At 38.0% G+C, this 18329-nt stretch overlaps 1 protein-coding gene across 1 annotated transcript; it reads right to left on the reverse strand.

Annotated features, from left to right (window-relative positions):
- Nucleotides 1-8333: 8333 nt before the first annotated feature.
- RRP7A (ribosomal RNA processing 7 homolog A) lies at nt 8334-18329 on the reverse strand. Its single transcript, XM_034403313.3, has 7 exons — nt 18220-18329; nt 15355-15497; nt 13726-13851; nt 12950-13073; nt 11726-11823; nt 10907-11105; nt 8334-9132 (listed from the first exon to the last, which is right to left on the reverse strand). The coding sequence occupies exons 1-7, from the start codon at nt 18281-18283 to the stop codon at nt 9047-9049; spliced, it is 840 nt and encodes a 279-aa protein (XP_034259204.2). The 5' UTR covers nt 18284-18329; the 3' UTR covers nt 8334-9046.

Below are 18329 nucleotides of genomic sequence, written 5' to 3' on the forward strand. Positions count from 1 at the left end.
ACAAATAATAAATGCACTGTGTATAAGTGATGCATCATCAAATTAATAAAATACATTGGTTAGGCATGAGAAAAGACATACATCTCCCCTTTTCTCATTCAGGCTCGTTTCTTTAAAACTTGCAATTGACAGACTTCAGAATACAGCCCTATTTTTTACTTTCTGAATAAGTTAGTTTTTGCACAACAATGGAGATGGTTTTGGGTAAGGTAAAGCAAAAACATGATTTCCTAAAGTTCATAAAGGAGGTATGGATGCCCTGCTAAAATTGAATATCACTTTTATTAAAATGCTAATAAAGCCTAAAATTCTTGTTTCAGAACAAAAAATGGTGTTCCATAGCATATGGACCATGTATACCTCTCCTGCGCTACAGGCAACTCTTGAGAAGTGAGGCTTTTGAAAGATGGCTTTGATACACAAGGTGCTTATATTTTAGACAAATGGTTTCAAGGTGAAAATTAAATGAAATTAAATGAAAAATTCTTTCATGGACTTAAAATGTAAAACATTTCTAGGACTGGGAAACTTTCTAGGGAAAGCCCTGCAAGCAGTAATGTATAGTGTAGCAGCAGAGGCAAGGAAGGCAGCACTAGACAACGAAATCCAAAATTAAGCAAAAAGTCAAAGCATCAATCCAAGCAGCTCATTTATCAAGAGTATTCCGAATCTGAAAACAGTCTAGTAACAGTATGGGGAAACTAGAAGAATTAGATATTTAAATTACGGCCTGCGGCTTGTTCAACAATCCAGCACTGACATGTTAGAAACTGAATGCTGTTGTACTCCTGTCTATAGAGCACCCACCCAGTCTCAATTGTTGCCATCAGTTAACCAGCCATGAATCTATTCTTGGGTATATTTTTTAATCTGAGGAAACTTTCCTGGCAGGTGGACACTCCTTTCTGCCCCAGGTATTCACAATTTGGAAGGTGTTTGAATTTCAAACACCTCCCATATTTTTTTCTACCAATATGTTCATTTCATATCCAGTTCTAGGAATTGGCCACACATCTGAAGAAATACTTAGTGAAAATGGTTCTATCTCTCCTATAAATTTGCAAGGAATTGCTTCTTCAATGGAAGAGTTAGATTCTATGAATGCATCGCCATATCATTGGTGGGAAATTGGGATAGAAGGTTGTGTTACTATTGTTTGTGAAATGAAAGACTGCAGTGAGTACTCTTCACACTTTAAGCAATGTACAAGGATTTAATTTTGACCCAGAGTCCCTCCAAATAAAATTTACCACTGAATGCAAGTTGTTTATGGAGATGGCTGTTTTGACTTAACTAGTCTTGTTGGGCCACAGAAATCTACAAGTGGTGAACCAGAAAAGGTTGATTTGTGTGTAATAGGTAGCATTATTGAAATTCTTCAATATCAGAACATTTGTGCAAGATGGGTTACTGGAAGGCTAACATTAAAGTTTAGAGCTGAAATTTGCCAGCAATGTTCATGCTATAAGAACAAAGGTAAGGAATTTCTTTACAGCACTGTGACAATTAACAAAACCTGGACTCATCATTATGATTCAAAAATAAAGTGTCAGCCAAGGAATATTGTAATTAAGACTCACCTGCAAAAACAAAACAAAATAAAAAAACCCATGTTTTATCAGGAAAACTCATAGTTACCCAATTTTCCATTGTTTGGTTTCTGAAATAATTTTACCCCTTCTCTACTACCCATAACATATATATTGTATCTGAGACATTCATATCAGAATGTCGTAAACTCTATGTACAATATTTTATTCTTGACAGTTCCTATCAAATAGTAAATTTAACAAACCTTCTGTTCATACCACAGTTGTTTTATAAAGCATTATTAAAGCTACTCAATCTGATTATATTTCTTATAGAGTATATGTATATGATTTCATCAGTTGTAAAAGTGGAAGGTTTTTGAAAACAAACATAAAGGTCTACAAAAAAGTGGGAATTAGAGGCACCAGCTGCTGGTTTAAAGGATAGTTTTTCTTAGCCCATCTTCCATTGTGTGTGTAAATACTACACATAGCACTATGTAAATAGAAATTATTAATCATAATCTAACAACAAGGATGTTTGTTAGATGGAATTTATAACATAAATTATTCTTGTTTAATAAAACCAGGGAAGGAGAGCATAACCTCCATGCATTTTGTTCAATTATAGTGCAATCTCAAGTGCTTATTATCATTTCCTTGTAAACGTTATCTTCCTCCCTTTACTTTCTCCCTCATTGTAGTAATATTTAGATATTTCAGAATTGCTGCTATATCCTCCAGCCTCATTTCCCTCTTCCTGCACTAAAAGAAGTGAATATTTTGCATTTTAATTCTAAAATTGTAACTGCAAATGAATTGGTCTTCTCCCAAGACACTAAAATATACAATTGTATTTACTCCAGCAGCAGTCATATAATTCTAATTATATATTATTAATAGACAATCCAATAAACCATTTGGTCATCCTTTGAGAGAAAGGTGGTGCAGTCTGAGGTGACTAAAATAAACATCAATGAGATGTATGGTCCCATGATCATCTAAGAAAAAAGTATATATCATAAATAGAAAAGTAATTGTAGTGGCAAAGAAACTCCAAAAATAAGTCAGTATTTACTGGAATTGATGGACCAAGGCAAAAAGAAGAACCACTGTACAGATTGGTTCCTCAGAACTCTTCTCCATATCAAGGAGAGGACAAGGATCACCCACAAGTTTGCATCCTGCCTAAACTGCAATTCCAAGCCTTCAAACAGACACTGAGTTTGCCTTTCTTGAGGTCTAACTACTTTAGAAAGTTGCTTATTATTGATTTTGTAGACATTAGGAACCTTCTGAAAGGTAGATTTTATTATGCAGAGATAATTTCCTTTCACCCTGGATTAAAGAGGTTTTATGCAAATTTAAGGATAAACTAATCTCCAAGTCAGCAAATTTTAGGTACAATTCAAAGATTGTTGCAGCATTATGCACCATTTGGGCTGTGAGGATACAAACAGATAAATGCAATAGGAGTTTTAGTAGTATATAGATTCAATAATATTTTCAGTAGTACCATTGCTCCTAATATTATTCAGAATGTGATATACTTAGCAGCACTTCTATTCATAACACCTTGGGAAAACAAGTATGTGTGTAGTGTGAGTATAGATATTGGAACCAACAGCAAATATTTCATAATATGGTATGCATAGGACAGAATCCATTTAAATATATGGATAAGACATGCATGTTTCCAGTTCACATATAACATATTGTGGCTATACTAAGCTACAGTTGACTCTACATCTGCTCTTTCCAGAAAACAACTAACATTCAAATTGGCCCCAGGAGCCACACAACACAGATAAACTTTAAAATATTTTACTCTTAAAAGTAAAAATAATCATTTTTATGTTGTAGATTTGAAGATGTTCTTGGCTTATCTGATGTGGTTCAACTTCTTTCTTCACTGAAGGGGTGTCATTCAATCAACTAGGCAGAATTGTAAGAAATAACATTATATTTAGCTTCCTCAAAGAATACAGGCTCAAGCAATAGTATTTTTTTTTTATACAAGAGTAATGGAAAAGAAAAGGAAGAACAAAACTAGGAATGTCAGGAAGCTCCAATACCTATTAATAATGAGAAATGAAATGGTTATTTGTATCTGAACCCAAACAGGGTTTCACATTTTCAGGCTGATAACCTAAGAATGGCTTAGTTTACTTATATTTTACATATACTTCAGATTGCATGGTATTAGTGAGGTCTGTTCCTTCCTCTATTGCCACTGGATATTGCCCACCCTAATGGGTGGTGCTGAGCAAAATTGCCATCAGTCCCAGGTGACAAGCTGGTTGGTCGGGTTTTTTTTTTTTTTGTCCCAACCTATAGTCATATCTGTCAAAATGTAGACATGACCAGATGCTGTGTTTGATCTTGCAAGATGGTATTATCTGAAAAGAAGACCCTGCACATGCAGGAATAATTCTAGGAAGATTATGACTTCAGATTGCATGGTAATTCTATTTTTTATAATGTACTATACATAATAGAGATGGATTAATGTTGTGGTTAAGGCATACATCTAGTAAATAGATACAAAGCCAGATGGGTGACCTTGGGTATGGAAATATGTATATATGTATATGTGTGTATGTGTGTGTGTGTGTGTGTGTGTATTTTGCATGTTTGTGTCTGTAAGGACAGTTTATTCAAAGTTGAAACCTGCTTAAAAGAGGATGTGCCACACATGATGTCTATGTTTATCCCATATTTATGTCTGGCAATTCACTGTTTTTTTAAATATGTGATCATGTCAAATAATGTTTTTTGGCAAAGATAAAAGAATACAGTGGTGTATTCTATTGGTCAGATGTACTGAACTTAAAATACATCTTCAATTAAGTATACTTTAAACCACTCAAATGTCTTGAAACACATCTCAGTATCTTTAGCCTCAGTTCCCTTTTTTCTATAAACTTCAGACAGGACAAATTTCCTTTAAATACTGCTCACAACTTCCATATAAATCGAAGAGTATTGTAGCCAAAAAGCATTTTCAGATATAGGTAGTCCTCAATTATAGTCATAATTGAGCCTAGAATTTGGTCAGTCATTGTAGTCATTAAGCAAGATACCCATGTGGCTACCTTGCTCATTGACCACAATCCCAGCTCTCCTCAGTGTGGTCATTAAATGATACAAGTTATTAAGAAGCCCTGCTAGGATGCCTCACGGAGTAGTGGGGGCCTTTGGAGGACTGCCCCCTCTCCCAGCACATGGAAACTTGCTGTGGGCTAGAAGGCATGTTTGGTTATGCCCAGTGGTGTGCAGGCCTCCGGCCTCCCCCTCACTCCCAGAAACATGCTGGTTTCCTGCCTCCCCCCTCCCACTCCTAAGAAGCCCACACTCCTGAAAAGTCTCAAGTGGCTAGGTCAAGGATTGCTGCTTTCTTCTGTGATAAGGTAAGAATCCTCCCCAATTTCCTTTAATTTAGCATTCTGAATACAACCCTTATGATCCAACTTGGATTAGCTTTTGCAGTTTAGTTTTACTAGTTCCACTCCCCTGACTTATCCATGATTGAAAAGTTTATTGTTTCAGTCTGGTATGAGGACGAAAGAAACTGATTATAAAGATAAAATAAACAAACCAAACCATTAGAACAAAAACCTGGAGGATGACATTAAAAATTAGAAATGTCCGGCTTTATTGAAACATATTGTTTGTTTCACTAAGGAAGATACTACAAATAAATCATGAGCATCAATACTAATTTCAGTGCAACAATTTATTTATTTATTTATTTATTTTATTAAATTTCTATACCGCCCTTCTCCCGAAGGACTCAGGGCAGTGAACAGCCACAACATAAAAACACATAAATACAAAAATTTAAAATCAAATAAAAATGAATTAAATAATTTGGCTGAACAAATTTAAAATACCCCATAATTTAAAACAAATTAAAATTTACATTTAAAAAGGGGAGAAGATTTAGGCCAGGCCAACTTGATGAAATAAAAAAGTCCTAACCGCGTGACGGAAGGTGCGCAGATCCGGGATCCTCCATATCTCCGGGGGGAGCTCGTTCCAGATCGTAGGTGCCCCCACAGAGAAGGCTCTCCCCCTAGGGGCCGCCAGTTGACATTGTTTGGCCGACGGCACCCGGAGGAGCCCCTCTCTATGGGAGCGTACTGGCCGGTGGGAGGCTATTGGTGGTAGCAGGCGGTCCCGTAGTTAACCAGGTCCTAAGCCATGGAGCGCTTTAAAGGTGATAACCAGAACCTTGAAGCGCACTCGGAAGACCACTTGGAGCCAGTGCAGCTCGCGTAGGAGAGGTGTTACATGGGAACTCCACGTCGCTCCCATAACCACCCGCGCGGCCGCACTCTGCGCCAGTTGGAGCCTCCGAGTGCACCTCAAGGGGAGGCCCCTGTAGAGAGCGTTACAATAGTCCAGACGAGAGGTGACGAGGGCATGAGTGACTATGTGTAGAGAGTCCCGATCTAGAAAGGGACGCAACTGGCAGATCAGGCGAACCTGATGAAAAATCCTCCCGGTCACGGCCGTCAAGTGCTCTTCTAAAGACAGCCGTGAATCCAGGAGGCCGCCCAAGTTGCAAGCCCTTTCCGTGTGGGCCAATGATTCGCCCCCAATAGTCAGCGATGGCACCAGCTGACTATATCGGGATGTCGGAAACCACAGCCACTCAGTCTTGGATGGGTTGAGCCTGAGCCTGTTTCTCCCCATCCAGATCCGTACGGCCTCCAGGCACCGGGACATCACTTCAAGGGCATCGTTGGGGTGGTCCGGGGTGGAGATGTACAGCTGGGTGTCGTCAGCATACTGATGGTACTTCACCCCAAAACCACGGATGATCTCGCCCAGGGGCTTTAAATAAATGTTGAACAAAAGGGGCGAGAGGACCGATCCCTGCGGCACCCCACATGAGGGGCCTCGGGGTCAACCTCTGCCCCCATCAACACAGACTGCGACCGGTCGGAGAGAAAGGAGGAGAACCACCGTAGTACAGTGCCTCCCACCCCCAACTCTTCCAACCGGTGCAGCATGATACCATGGTCGATGGTACCAAAAGCCGCTGAGAGATCCAACAGGATCAGGACAGAGGAGCAACCCCTGTCCCGAGCCCTCCAGAGATCATCAACCAACACGACCAATGCTGTTTCGGTGCTGTACCCAGGCCTGAAACCCGACTGGATAGGATCCAGATACGACGTTTCATCCAGGTACTATAATTCCTACAGGCGTGATGCCATTAATAGTACAGATGTAGTGATGATATATGTCCATAAAACCCATGAAGAGTATTTTAGATGTTATAGTTGTAGTATATGTCAGTCATTTTGTGCACACCTCTATATTTCAGAATCGCATGACCTGGGCAGACAGATTATTTCTTTTTGTTGTGGTTTTCTAAAGTGTATCGTATCTACCGTATTTTGTTTTGTTTTCACCAATTATTTATTAATAGATGAACACGATAACATTTTGCAGAATGTTACTGCCATTTGGCACTGAAGGTTCCAATTTCAAAACCTCAAACATCCTGCTACACAACTTGGCACAGAACGAGAAATCTCTTTCCTGTTACTAAGAGCAACATAAATTCTGTGTTGTAAATATGGTGATTCCTTTCTAACTGTGGCTAATGTCAAATTCAAATGAGATTTGAATGCATTGGTCTAAAGGATAGAAAGTTGTTTTTTCAGGCCTCTTTGATCAACTTTAAAAAACTCAATAGACTCTGCCGGGGTTTACAGAATTGTACTGTTTTATAGCACTGGAACTTGCTGTCACCTGACCTCAGTTGCTCAGTTCACAAAACTACCATGCCGAAACAGATATTATACATCATATACTAGCTTAATTTGATGCTGATATTTGAGCTATAAAACATAAGGCAAAAAAGAAGAAGTCCTTTATATAATGTCTTTTATTATAAAGGATGGTCCTTTATTTCAAAAAGCTCTTTTAGATTTATTTTTCAAAAAAATCACGTTGTCCTTTATTTTGGTCATTTTTTAACCATTCAAATGGTGCCAATTAATGCCGTTTCTAATATTCATGTGAAATATATGGAAATTATATTTTAAAAACAAATTTATATATAGTGCTATAGATTTTAGATATTTTTATTTTGTCAGTTTTTGAAAGTACAAAAAGTTTTTGTAAAGTTTTTCTTGGTTTTGTTCTTGAATTTTCCTTTGTAAAGCAAAGTAATAAACCTCTTTCAGATTTGCCCCCTTTTAAGGTTTGTCCTTTCTTTTTTCCGCCAAATTAATATGATCATTGTCCCAATATACCCAGTTTTATTTATTCAGCTATTGTGTAATACAGCGGTCCCCAACCTTTTCGGCTTGATGGACTGGCGGGGGAGGGGATTGTTCTGTGTGACTGGCAAGCATGTGTACATGCAGCTCCATTTGCACAAGCGAGGGCTCATGCCTGCTGCTCCCACAAGCGGAGCTTTCCAAGTGGGTGCCCACCCACCCACCGTTCATGCAAATGGAGCTGCCCACACGTATGTGCTTACCCGCTCCTTGTGAGAGGCATGGTTCAGAATGGGCTGTGGCCTGGGAATTGGGGACCCCTGGTATAATACATTCTATTCTACCTGGAAGACACCTATAAACCCTAGAAGAGAGAGATGTTACTGAAGGTATAATACTGGGAACATAAATGGGGAGAAATGGAAATACTAGCAGCAGAACAAAATTTGACCAAATTTAAACCAGAATGACTTCCACAGATATTGCATATTGTCATAAGATAAATGTAAGTATTTAAGGTGTGGTGTTTAAGAATAAAAAAATGACTAAGGAAATAAAAATATAATTTCTTTTTTTTTTTAATAAATATTGTACATCAGTTAGATAACAACTAAGGGGAGGTTAGAAACTAAATATTTACCTATAATGTTTTTAGTAGCTTTTCTCCTTTTTTATCTTTAAATAACAAAACAGTGAAGACTTTAGCATTCAGTTCAGAGATTCAATAGTATTCTTAAAATTCTTTTCCTTATTCTTACAAATAACAATGCATTTTGGTTTTTAATTTCTCATCAATGATATACTGTGAATCAACTGCACAACTTTTGCAACTTCTTTGTCCACTTACTGGTATAGAAACATTTTTTAAAAAAATGTTTCTTCTTTTTTCTCTCTTTTTTTAAAAAAATATAAAAAATAAGAAACCCTTGACATTTCTGGCTTACAATAATTACAGTTTGGGGAGGGGGGTTGGACAGCTGCCCTTCATCTTAATTGATGCTAAAGGAATAAACTGCAGAATGGTTAATTATAAAAAGTAGTCCTAAGTTCATGAGGCTAAGAAGTCGGAGGATGAAATCCAGTTGCAGTTTGTCAACAGAAATTCTTTGACACTGAATTATCAGCTTCACAGAGACTTAACAAATGACTGCAGTTGGTACCTCTTATTTAGCAGCTGAGGCATGAGTCCAGCCAAGAGATCAGGGATGGTTTCTTAATGAAAAACTAATTTCTAAATCTGGCTATTGTCACCTTGGGGACAGCTGCAACTTCTCCAAGTTAATATGGGCGGAACTTTCGCTGTGCTCTCATGAGAGCAATTTTCTGCTTATCTTCTTCAAATTTCTTTCTTAGCTGGGCTATATCTGAAAGAATCACAAAAGATAATTAGATAGGAGAGATGAGAATATCGTTCTTAAACCATCTAAGTTTTCAGTCCTATAATCTGTTAGCAGGTAAATTACTCAAGGTGATTCAAATTATTACTGGAAAATAGGGATGAGGAAGAAAAATGCTTTCACAACCTTCAACCCACTTGCTGTTACGTCACCAGATAACATAGTGGGAGTTAGTTAGAGAATATGAAAATGTTTTTGTGCATTTAGCAATCTTCCTATCCTATTCTGTCTTATTTAGTATTAACCATTCTGAATTGGGGGATATTTAGATTGAGCTCCACCTGTCTTTCAAGTGATCTACTGGGAATAATTTGTCCCCCTGGTAGCAGCATTTTGATTGGGGAGAAAAAGAGCAAAATAAAAAAAGGGTTGTTCCAGATCACATTTGCTCTGGATTGATGCATAGCCTCTGACAAGCCTAGTCCCCTCAACAGTATGTATCTCCCAACAGATAACTTCCCCAAAGTAATGTGGTCCTTTGAAGAGTACAGCATATTGCACTGAAAGAAATATTTAAAACACAACAATTTTAGCTTTAAGAAAAATATCACGATGCTATAGTTGAATTTAATTTTAGAGCCCAATATTTTTCTACTACACTTTATCTGCCAAAGTTAACTATATAGGCTGTTGAGACTAGGACAAATATGAACTATCTCCTGCCAAAATAAACAAAGAAGTGTCCAATGATGCTGTTTAATGCCTTGTCCTCGGTGTTATTTGTAGGACAGTAACTCTTTTCACTTTAGATTGGCCACGAAGTGCCTAATTTTTAAGAGGAATTTATAAGAACTAAACTGTATCTTAACTCTTTTTTGTTCAGTAATAAAAAAATGGGTTTTTTTCTGAATAACTGGAAATTACCATTTGGAAATTACCTTGGTTTTTTTGAAATTCTTTATTTCTGAGCACAGCAAAAATGCCTTTAAGTTCTAAACTTAAATTAAAAAAACTTGTTGTGATACAGCTTGAGTCTGGAACCCAGTTTTATTTGCTTTTTTAATTTCAATTTTTAGTGGCTTCTTTTTGGTAAACCCTTGCTACAAGGGATATTGGGGTTCCAGAGTTTGTCCATGATTTACTGACTTAAGAAGCAGAACAAAAGAAATTGAAGTCTCTCAGTTTTAGTTTTCCTTCTCTCACCTCACCAAAGCAATATATATGTTTTCACTGCATCATCATTGATCACCCAAATAAAAGCCAATTTTTGGAAATGGCGTTAACAACTTTTAGTTATTCTCCAGATTGACTACAGAAAGATTGTGCTACCTAAACAACACAATCTGATGTTATTCAAACTACGCTCTTTTATAATTAGATGTGCTATATCCTGGAGAGCTAGTTTAGGGTAGTGATCAAGCCATTAAGTTGAAACTTGGAGATTGTGAGTTCTACTCTTCCCTCCAGGCCAGTCATTCTCTCTTAGCCCTAGGATGCAGGTAATGGCAAATCACTTCTGAAATCTCTGGTGTTGTTACCAGGTCAGGTAGCCTGCATTCTGTATCTGTGCATCTGAAGAATTTTGCATTTATCTCATGAAATTCATAATCTAATTTTCAGTTAATTTTTCTAAGTAACAATATAATTTTGAACGTTATTTCTATCTTATAGGATATTCCACCCCAATAGTTTTCTTCTGCAAATTTGATAAATATTCCTTATTCCTGTTCATCCAAGTGATTAATAAAAATTTCGCTTGAACCTTATGCCTGAAACAGTTCATGAAAGGTAAATAACTCACGTTCCCTTTTGGTTTCACGATGTTGCCAGGCATAAAAATTGAGCAGTTCCTTCCGTGCTCTCTTGCGTTTTTCTTTTTCTAGGGCCCGCAAATTGGCTGCTTCTGTCCATGGAAGACCAGGCTTTCGGCCCTTCCTTGTCACTTTCACCCACCCTTCCTTATCAGGAATACCTTCTTCCTTTTCAGCCTTGGCTTCTTCCTATTCCAGGAATATGAAGGGGAAAAAAATCTCAAGATTGTATGAAAATAGTTTGATGTCCTACTTGCTTTCAAGAAGTGTTTACAATCCAGAAGGCCATTCTTAACTAGAAGAAATCCCAGTTTTGTGCAAAGTGAGCTTTCTTATAATAGCAGTTTTGTTCTCAGGAAATATGGATAATGTAATTGTCCAAATAATCACTTTTTAGATATGTGATACATGTTGTGGAGAAAATGCCCTGGCCAAGTTCAGTATGGTGGACACAATGTGGTACAACAACCACAAATAATGTATTGAAAAACTACTATAATTTTTGGATTGAAAACATATTAACACTTTACATCCCACTTTGCTTTTCTCTTCTGCTTGTTTACGTATTCTCAAATATACTTTGTTAGATAAGGTGCTCAGACAAATAATGGCTAGTCCAAGATCACTCAATGAGCTTTCTGGCTGAGAGGAATTAACCTCCAGTTTCCCAGCCCCACCTAAACATTTTAATCACTGCACCATGCCAGCCATTACTAATCCTAACCCATTTCAGAGGGGTTGGATCAAGGAAAGACTCTTTGAAGACAGGCAGTATTTCCCTACAATAATTATGTCCTTGGTTGCTTTACCTTTGCAATCTTTTGATCATAATTTTGCATGAAAGAGTCAACTTCTGTTTTCAGCTCAGCAGGATCCACAATTGAGGCTGCGTATCTAGCAATCCATTCTGAAAGAGTGAGAACAAAATAATAAGCAACTTTGTAGTGCAATTTTCAAGATATGAAGAGAGGGGGAAATCATCTTGAGTATTTGGAAGTTACTCTTCATATATTCTGAACCAGATTCAGTGTTGTAGGACAAACTGATCTATATCTAAGCACAAAAGTTTACATTTTATATTATTACATCAAACAAACTAACAATATAAATGCATGCATACACCCAATATGACAGCCATTGGGGATTTAGTGCTGTTAGACTGGCTTGCCATTAGAGGGACCCAGTGGTGTGGTTCATCCATCACTGCCTGTAATACATTCTAGACCAGAATCAGAACTTCTAAGTCTTAGTTAATCTAACATTTCTTTGGATTTGGGGTTAGGACAAATGTGATTAAGAAAAATGATTTACATTTTATTGGGCCTGGCTATCCTTCAAGAAGTTTGTCTGTTGGATTTAATTTTACCTATTTTGTTTGTTTGTTTGTTTGATAAAGACACTGCCTGACTTCAGACTGATACTGGGCAGCTCAAAATACAAGCATAATCTTATATCAGTAAACAGATGGCATATCTGGTAAACCCATAAACAGCATACACCCGACAAGGATTCCACCTATCCTAGTCCAAAGCTGGGAGAAGACTCTCCAGAATGCCATCAGGGTGGGAGTCATCCAGTTCCAGGAGGATGCACATTCCAGGAGGGCAGGCACAACGACAGAGAAGGGATGGGACTTAAAGCCTGTTGATTCTGTCGAAGGGAGCTAGGTAATTCCTCCAGTGACCAGTTCCTATGCCATGAAGAGATTTATAGGCAATAACTGAAAACCAAACAGCCTTTTAGCTAGCAAATGGATTTTATTATATTTGCATTTCATTTTTCATTGCTCAGAACTCAAATCCTTTAGGTATTTCCACTCCCTTCTTGATGTTCATTCTAAATGTTTTATCCTAAGTCAGATCAGGCAAAATAAAAAATAAAAAAATCAGAAGCCTGAAATCAAATGTGTGAAGAGAGAATCAAATCCTTGATTTCCAGTTCTGTCCAATATTTCTTAGGGACTATTGAGTGCAGCCCTAAATGTAGACTTCTGAATGGAAAAGGAAAATGTACAGCATTTGTGCTTAACTCACTGTGAATGCCAGTTTGCACAGGATGGCTGTCTGAAGATATTATCAGGGGTTCTTGTAGTGATGAGGATTTGGCAGCCTGTACTCCAGCAGGTCTTTTGAATACCACATAAGCTACTTGGAATCCCTGTGAAGCAAGAAGCATTTTGTTTCAGGTTTCATTCACATATATGTCCCCAAAAATAAGGGCAACCACAGAGATAGCTGTTCAGCTGTTCAGCCAGGTTGAGATAGCCTCAACCTGGCTGTTCATATGCCATTATGATTTTTTTCCCCATCGCCATGTATCTAAAATACGAAAGTCAGCCCCTGGAATCATTGTCTATTTTGCCTGGGATTACTTGCAGGTTGTTCTGTCACATTTAGATCTAGAAATATTTATGAATCCTGGTCTAACCTAGAACCCACAGAAAAAACTTAGCTAAATATTATATAATAAATATTGCACACCAGTTGCTAAAATAAGTCAGGATCAAAAATGGCTTCTTAAACAAGGGCCTTGCCTCTCCCTCTTTTAAAGAATCAAGAAATCAACCTGCAAAAATTATCTAGGATAATCCAGATTATAAAACGAGCAGAGGCAACTGAGGCAAGCTAGAAAGGGATCCAACTCCTTTCAGCCAAAAGCGCATAGTAAGTTTGTTAGTCTAAAAGATCTTGATACACAACATAAACACTACTTGATTATTTCAAATAAGTATATGCTTATTTGTCTTTCTTAAAAAGGTAATGCCATAGCTTCCTTCATCATGTTATTCTCCTTCACATTCCCAATTTACCAAAAGTATCTTGATATTGAAGAATTTGGTCCTAGATATTTCTGTCCCATCTCCTGGCTTTGGCCTTTCACACATCTCCACAGATTGTACGGGGCAAAAGTTGGAGAACAGCCTTGATAAACATTCCTAAAAGGAAAGGAAAAAAGGTTTCAGCACAATTCTTGGCATAGTTAGAGAGTAGACATTTCTGAAAGATGAAATGGTTTCTTCTATTTTGCCCAAAATTCTCATCTATCTATAGTAGGCAGGTTCACATCACATTCACATCTTTCTTCTCTTCAATCAGGGTTCATAGCTTGAGGACCAAGTCATGAATATGGCCTTTGAAAACCTTTGATATTGGCTCCAGAATCTCTCTAAAAGTTTCCATGGTTATCTAATTTTTAATGTGAGAGAAGGGGGAAATTATAAAAGAAATGGCTAGATCTCATATAACATATATTTCATTATATTTATCCTGCTCACTACTTTTTATGCCTTAATTTTTGGACTCCAGCAACCAACACGTCATTCAAAAGTCAGCATGCCCCCCTGAAAACTGTGGATTCTTTCTTAAGAACGTCTGTACCTTTCTTCTGGAGTCTTGGCATGCTGCACCTTTCTTTTGGCAGTGATCCTGATCACAATTTTGAGATAGAGTTAACTCTGTCCTTCATATGGATGGGGGACAGGGAAGAGAGAAAAAGGTCTATGCTGGAGAACCTTTTACTCACCGAGGTACGTGCTTCGCATGTGTGCTATCTGTGCTAATGTGCAGCTCCATCCCGTGAGCTGTGTGGGCAACCGCACCATCTGCACATGCATGTGGCTTTCACACGGCTCCCCCCGTACGCTGCACGGGCAATCTCACCATCTGCGCATGCGCCATTTTGTGTGGCTCCCCGTGCGCTGCATGCGCAATCGCACCATCTAGCATTCACATGGCTTTTGCGCCCCCGTGCACTGTGTGTGCAATTGCACCATCTGCACATGTGCATTTTTCATGTGCGTGTTGCATGCAAGTACTCTTGTGTGCATGCAAAGACCAGCTGGGTCCCTTGAATTGCGCACCGGAGGCCTGAACACCAGCTGTGGCGTACACGCGTGCACACCTGCAGGTGAGTTGGCCAACAGCTCGGGTGCCCGGAAAGGTGGCTCTGTTTGCCACCTTGGGCACGCGTGCCAGAGGTTCACCATAACAGGCCTATGAATTCCTTTAACTATACTACTTCTTTATTTGGTCAATCTTTCAAAAAATTAAACTTTCTCTTAGCTAAGCTTTCTTCATATTCAAGTTGGTCATTCAGTCCAACCAGCACTGCAAATATCTACAATCAGTTGTTCCATACCTGTTCTCAATGCTAATATCTGAACTATGGAAGCTGAAAGCCAACACATCTTGTGGGGTACCAAGTTAGAGGGACCACGTTAGTCAGAAGTTCAGACAGACTAAAATAAGATCAGTTAACAGAATGAAAAATGCAACAAATTTTTGTCAGCAGATTTGTATTCTAAGCAGAATGCTATTCATAAAAGTCCAATGTATATTATCTTCTCAAAGTTACCTTGTTAATTTGTAATATCTCTGTTCTGAATGTCCAAATCTCCGTAACTTATGTAATCCTCCTCTCCTTCCCCAAATAAACTCACCTCTGTACAATATGGAGGGATGTTTAAGACAAAAAGAGTTCGGTTTTGAGGCCTCTTGGGATCTCTGCCCTCTCTGACTTTGTGTTCTTTCACATAGAGATAATGAGGTGACTGGTGCTTCTCAGAAAACTTGACTGGAATAGCTAAAAAAGGAAGAAAATTATTTTCTAATCAATTAACTTCATTGGTGAATGTTTCATAAATGAAAAAACAATCATTGCAAGGGCTGTCACAATTATTTCAATAAATAGAATACTTTGCCCCTAAAAAAACAACTGGGTCACAATCTCTCTGCAACATGTAACAGTCTAAGGCAACTTTTCCCAACCCGATGCCTTTCATATTGCTGAATTAGAGTCCTTCTCATCTCCAGGAAGAGCAGCACCCCACAAGTTTATACTGTACAATAGTACACTGCTGAATGACTAAAGAGCCATGGCGGGGCAGTGGTTAGAATGCCACTGCATAGTTTGATCCTGACTGGCTCAAGATTGACTCAGCCTTCCATTCTTCCAAGGTCAGGAAAATGAGGATCCAGATTGTTGAGGTCAATAGGTAAGTAAGAAATAAAACACTTAGACAGTATTGTAAAGCACTATGAAGTGGTATAAAGTCTAAGTGCTATTGCTATATGCTTGAAGCCAAGCTGGTAGGTTTGTGAAGAAGGAAATGTTTTATTACTATGTCTGTATGTGACTGGACAAAGTAAGATGAGCACAGGCTTATTTACTTATTTTACTTTTGTGCAATATTTATTTTTGCATTTTACTGTTTGTTTCCTAAATCATTTTAAGAGGATTGAACTGATTAAACAAATATGCAATCAGATAAAGAGACAGGGGCTGCCCCTTAACTAATAACACCCTTTTCTTGAGAAATATTTTTTTAAAATTTTACTAACTCTTGATTAGACAGGGGGAAAACTTCCTGAAGCAAGAAAAGCCCAGGGAGACTTTTCTCTCCACACAGAGAACATTAAAATTCAGAAATTAAAATGCATATAAGTGTATATGCACTTATACAGATCTGTCTCCATTCTTACAGATATATCTGCTGCATCTGTCCTCTTTAACCTTCATGGGCTCTAGACAGTTGTAAACTATTTTTGCTGAACTTGAGTGGGGGTAGGTATTGCATGACTCTCTAATATCTCCTTTCCACTTTAGGTCTATTTTTGTACAGGCAAATATTTAAACAGAACCACCACAAATTAATAACATAAATGTTTAATTGAGCAAACCCTTTTTTATCTATGCATCAAGAATAATTATGAGTTCATTAGAAGTTTACTAGTTGGAAACATGAATGCAGAGGATCTCATATTGTTGGTTGAGAACCTGTATAAATTGCAGTTAACACATATGCTATATGAGGCAAAAATATACATTTTAACATTGATTAAAGATCATTGTCTTTTATAAGAAAAAGGAGTAAAAATCACAAGTTATTAATAAATAGTGAGAAACTAGACTAAGTAGATGAATTTAGGTACATTTGACAAAAAGTTTACTAAAAGCAGGAAAATACAAAAGCATTCAGACACACAAACATTGGAGAAAATTAGTAGACAATAAGTGCCTTTTGCCAGGAATGAATGTTTTTTTTTAAAAAGAGGTCACTATGGCTATGTATAAATGCAAGTTTCTGCCCATTTTGCTACATTTGTGTCAAAACTGAGTATGTCAAGAGAAATGTGAAAATAAGACTGAATGAAGTGAGAATGGTATACTAAGAAATATGTATAGTTAAAACAAGAAGAGACAAAGTAAAACCTGGGTATTGAATGAACATCAATATAAAAGTGAATTACTCATGAGAAAAGTATGCTGAAATGGTTTGATCTTACAGAGAAAATGAAAGAAAATTGAATTTCAAAACAAATGTAGGAATGAGCAATGGCTAGATCACGGGTATCAAACTCATGTCGTCACAGCGTTGTCACGTGATATATCTGGACTTCTTTCTCCTTCACTAAACTGGGTGGGGGCAGGGCCAGCACGTGACACATCTGGCCCGTGGGCCGCAAGCTTGACACCTCTGGGCTAGATGAAGGGGGAGGAAAAGAACAAGAACATTGTGATGGACAGAATTGAAATTGATTTTCAAAACAAGACAGGCAAAAGAGAATATATAATAGTGTTTGGTGGAAACAGGAAGAATTGCAAGGATAGAAAGGCATAGAGAACAGCATCTGATCTCACAATGGTGTTGTGGGGAAAATAGGAGGGAGGATTATTATATATGTTTTCTACCTTGAGTTATTTATAAAAATAAAGGTAGTATAACACAAACAAACATTGCGCTTTTGCACCACACCAGTTATTTGTACAACTAGGTAGCTCATGTGAAAAAAAGGGATGGGATTTGTATCACACTACTCCACTGCTTTGTCTAATCTGAAATCCTCTGCTTTCCTTGCAGATGTTGCTAAATTTAGTTATCTTTTTTAAATCTCGTGCTTCATTTTACAGGTTTACTATTTCTTACACCTTTTTGCACTTTATATAATGCTGCTTAAAGTGGAAGCACATTCTTTTGTATACGCATGCATTTACAGAATACTCGGATCACAAGTGGACTCAAAATTAATTTAGTCTAAGCTACTTCGCAGAAAGGCCAATTTATTTAACTACTGCCTCCATTATCTCCTTCTGCAGAAAACCAGTTTCCAACCACAAGCAGAAGCGCAACACTCTGTTGACTTGTATGCAGGCCTTTTGCATCCGTGTATACATTCTGTGTTGGCCCCATTAGTGAAAGAAACAAAAGGAGGCGTCTCAGCACACTGCCAAAACCAGGTCGGAGGCCACTGAAACCGTCAAGCAACCGAGAGAGCAGCTTCAGGATTAACTGTTTCCTACTCACCGGTGTATCCCAGGGTGGCGACAGCTTCTCCATTTTTCACACACTTCGAGCCGGAGGCCGCCATTTTGGCTCGGAGGAAATTGCGTCATCCTTCCTTCGCCAGCTGCTGA

This window comes from Pantherophis guttatus, chromosome 7 (genome assembly GCF_059756535.1).
Source record: "Pantherophis guttatus breed Tessera chromosome 7, ASM5975653v1, whole genome shotgun sequence".
NCBI classification, from domain to species: Eukaryota; Metazoa; Chordata; class Lepidosauria; order Squamata; family Colubridae; genus Pantherophis; species Pantherophis guttatus.

Bases quoted from the DNA above. Each gene is read 5' to 3' on its own strand.
- RRP7A (XM_034403313.3), bottom strand. From the start codon at position 18,283: ATGGCGGCCTCCGGCTCGAAGTGTGTGAAAAATGGAGAAGCTGTCGCC. The intron at 13,074-13,725 runs GTAAATTGGGAA...CTTGCTTCACAG, and splicing joins TCAATATCAAGATACTTTTG to GGATTCCAAGTAGCTTATGT. The intron at 11,824-12,949 runs GTGAGTTAAGCA...TCACTCTTTCAG, and splicing joins TGTGCAAACTGGCATTCACA to AATGGATTGCTAGATACGCA.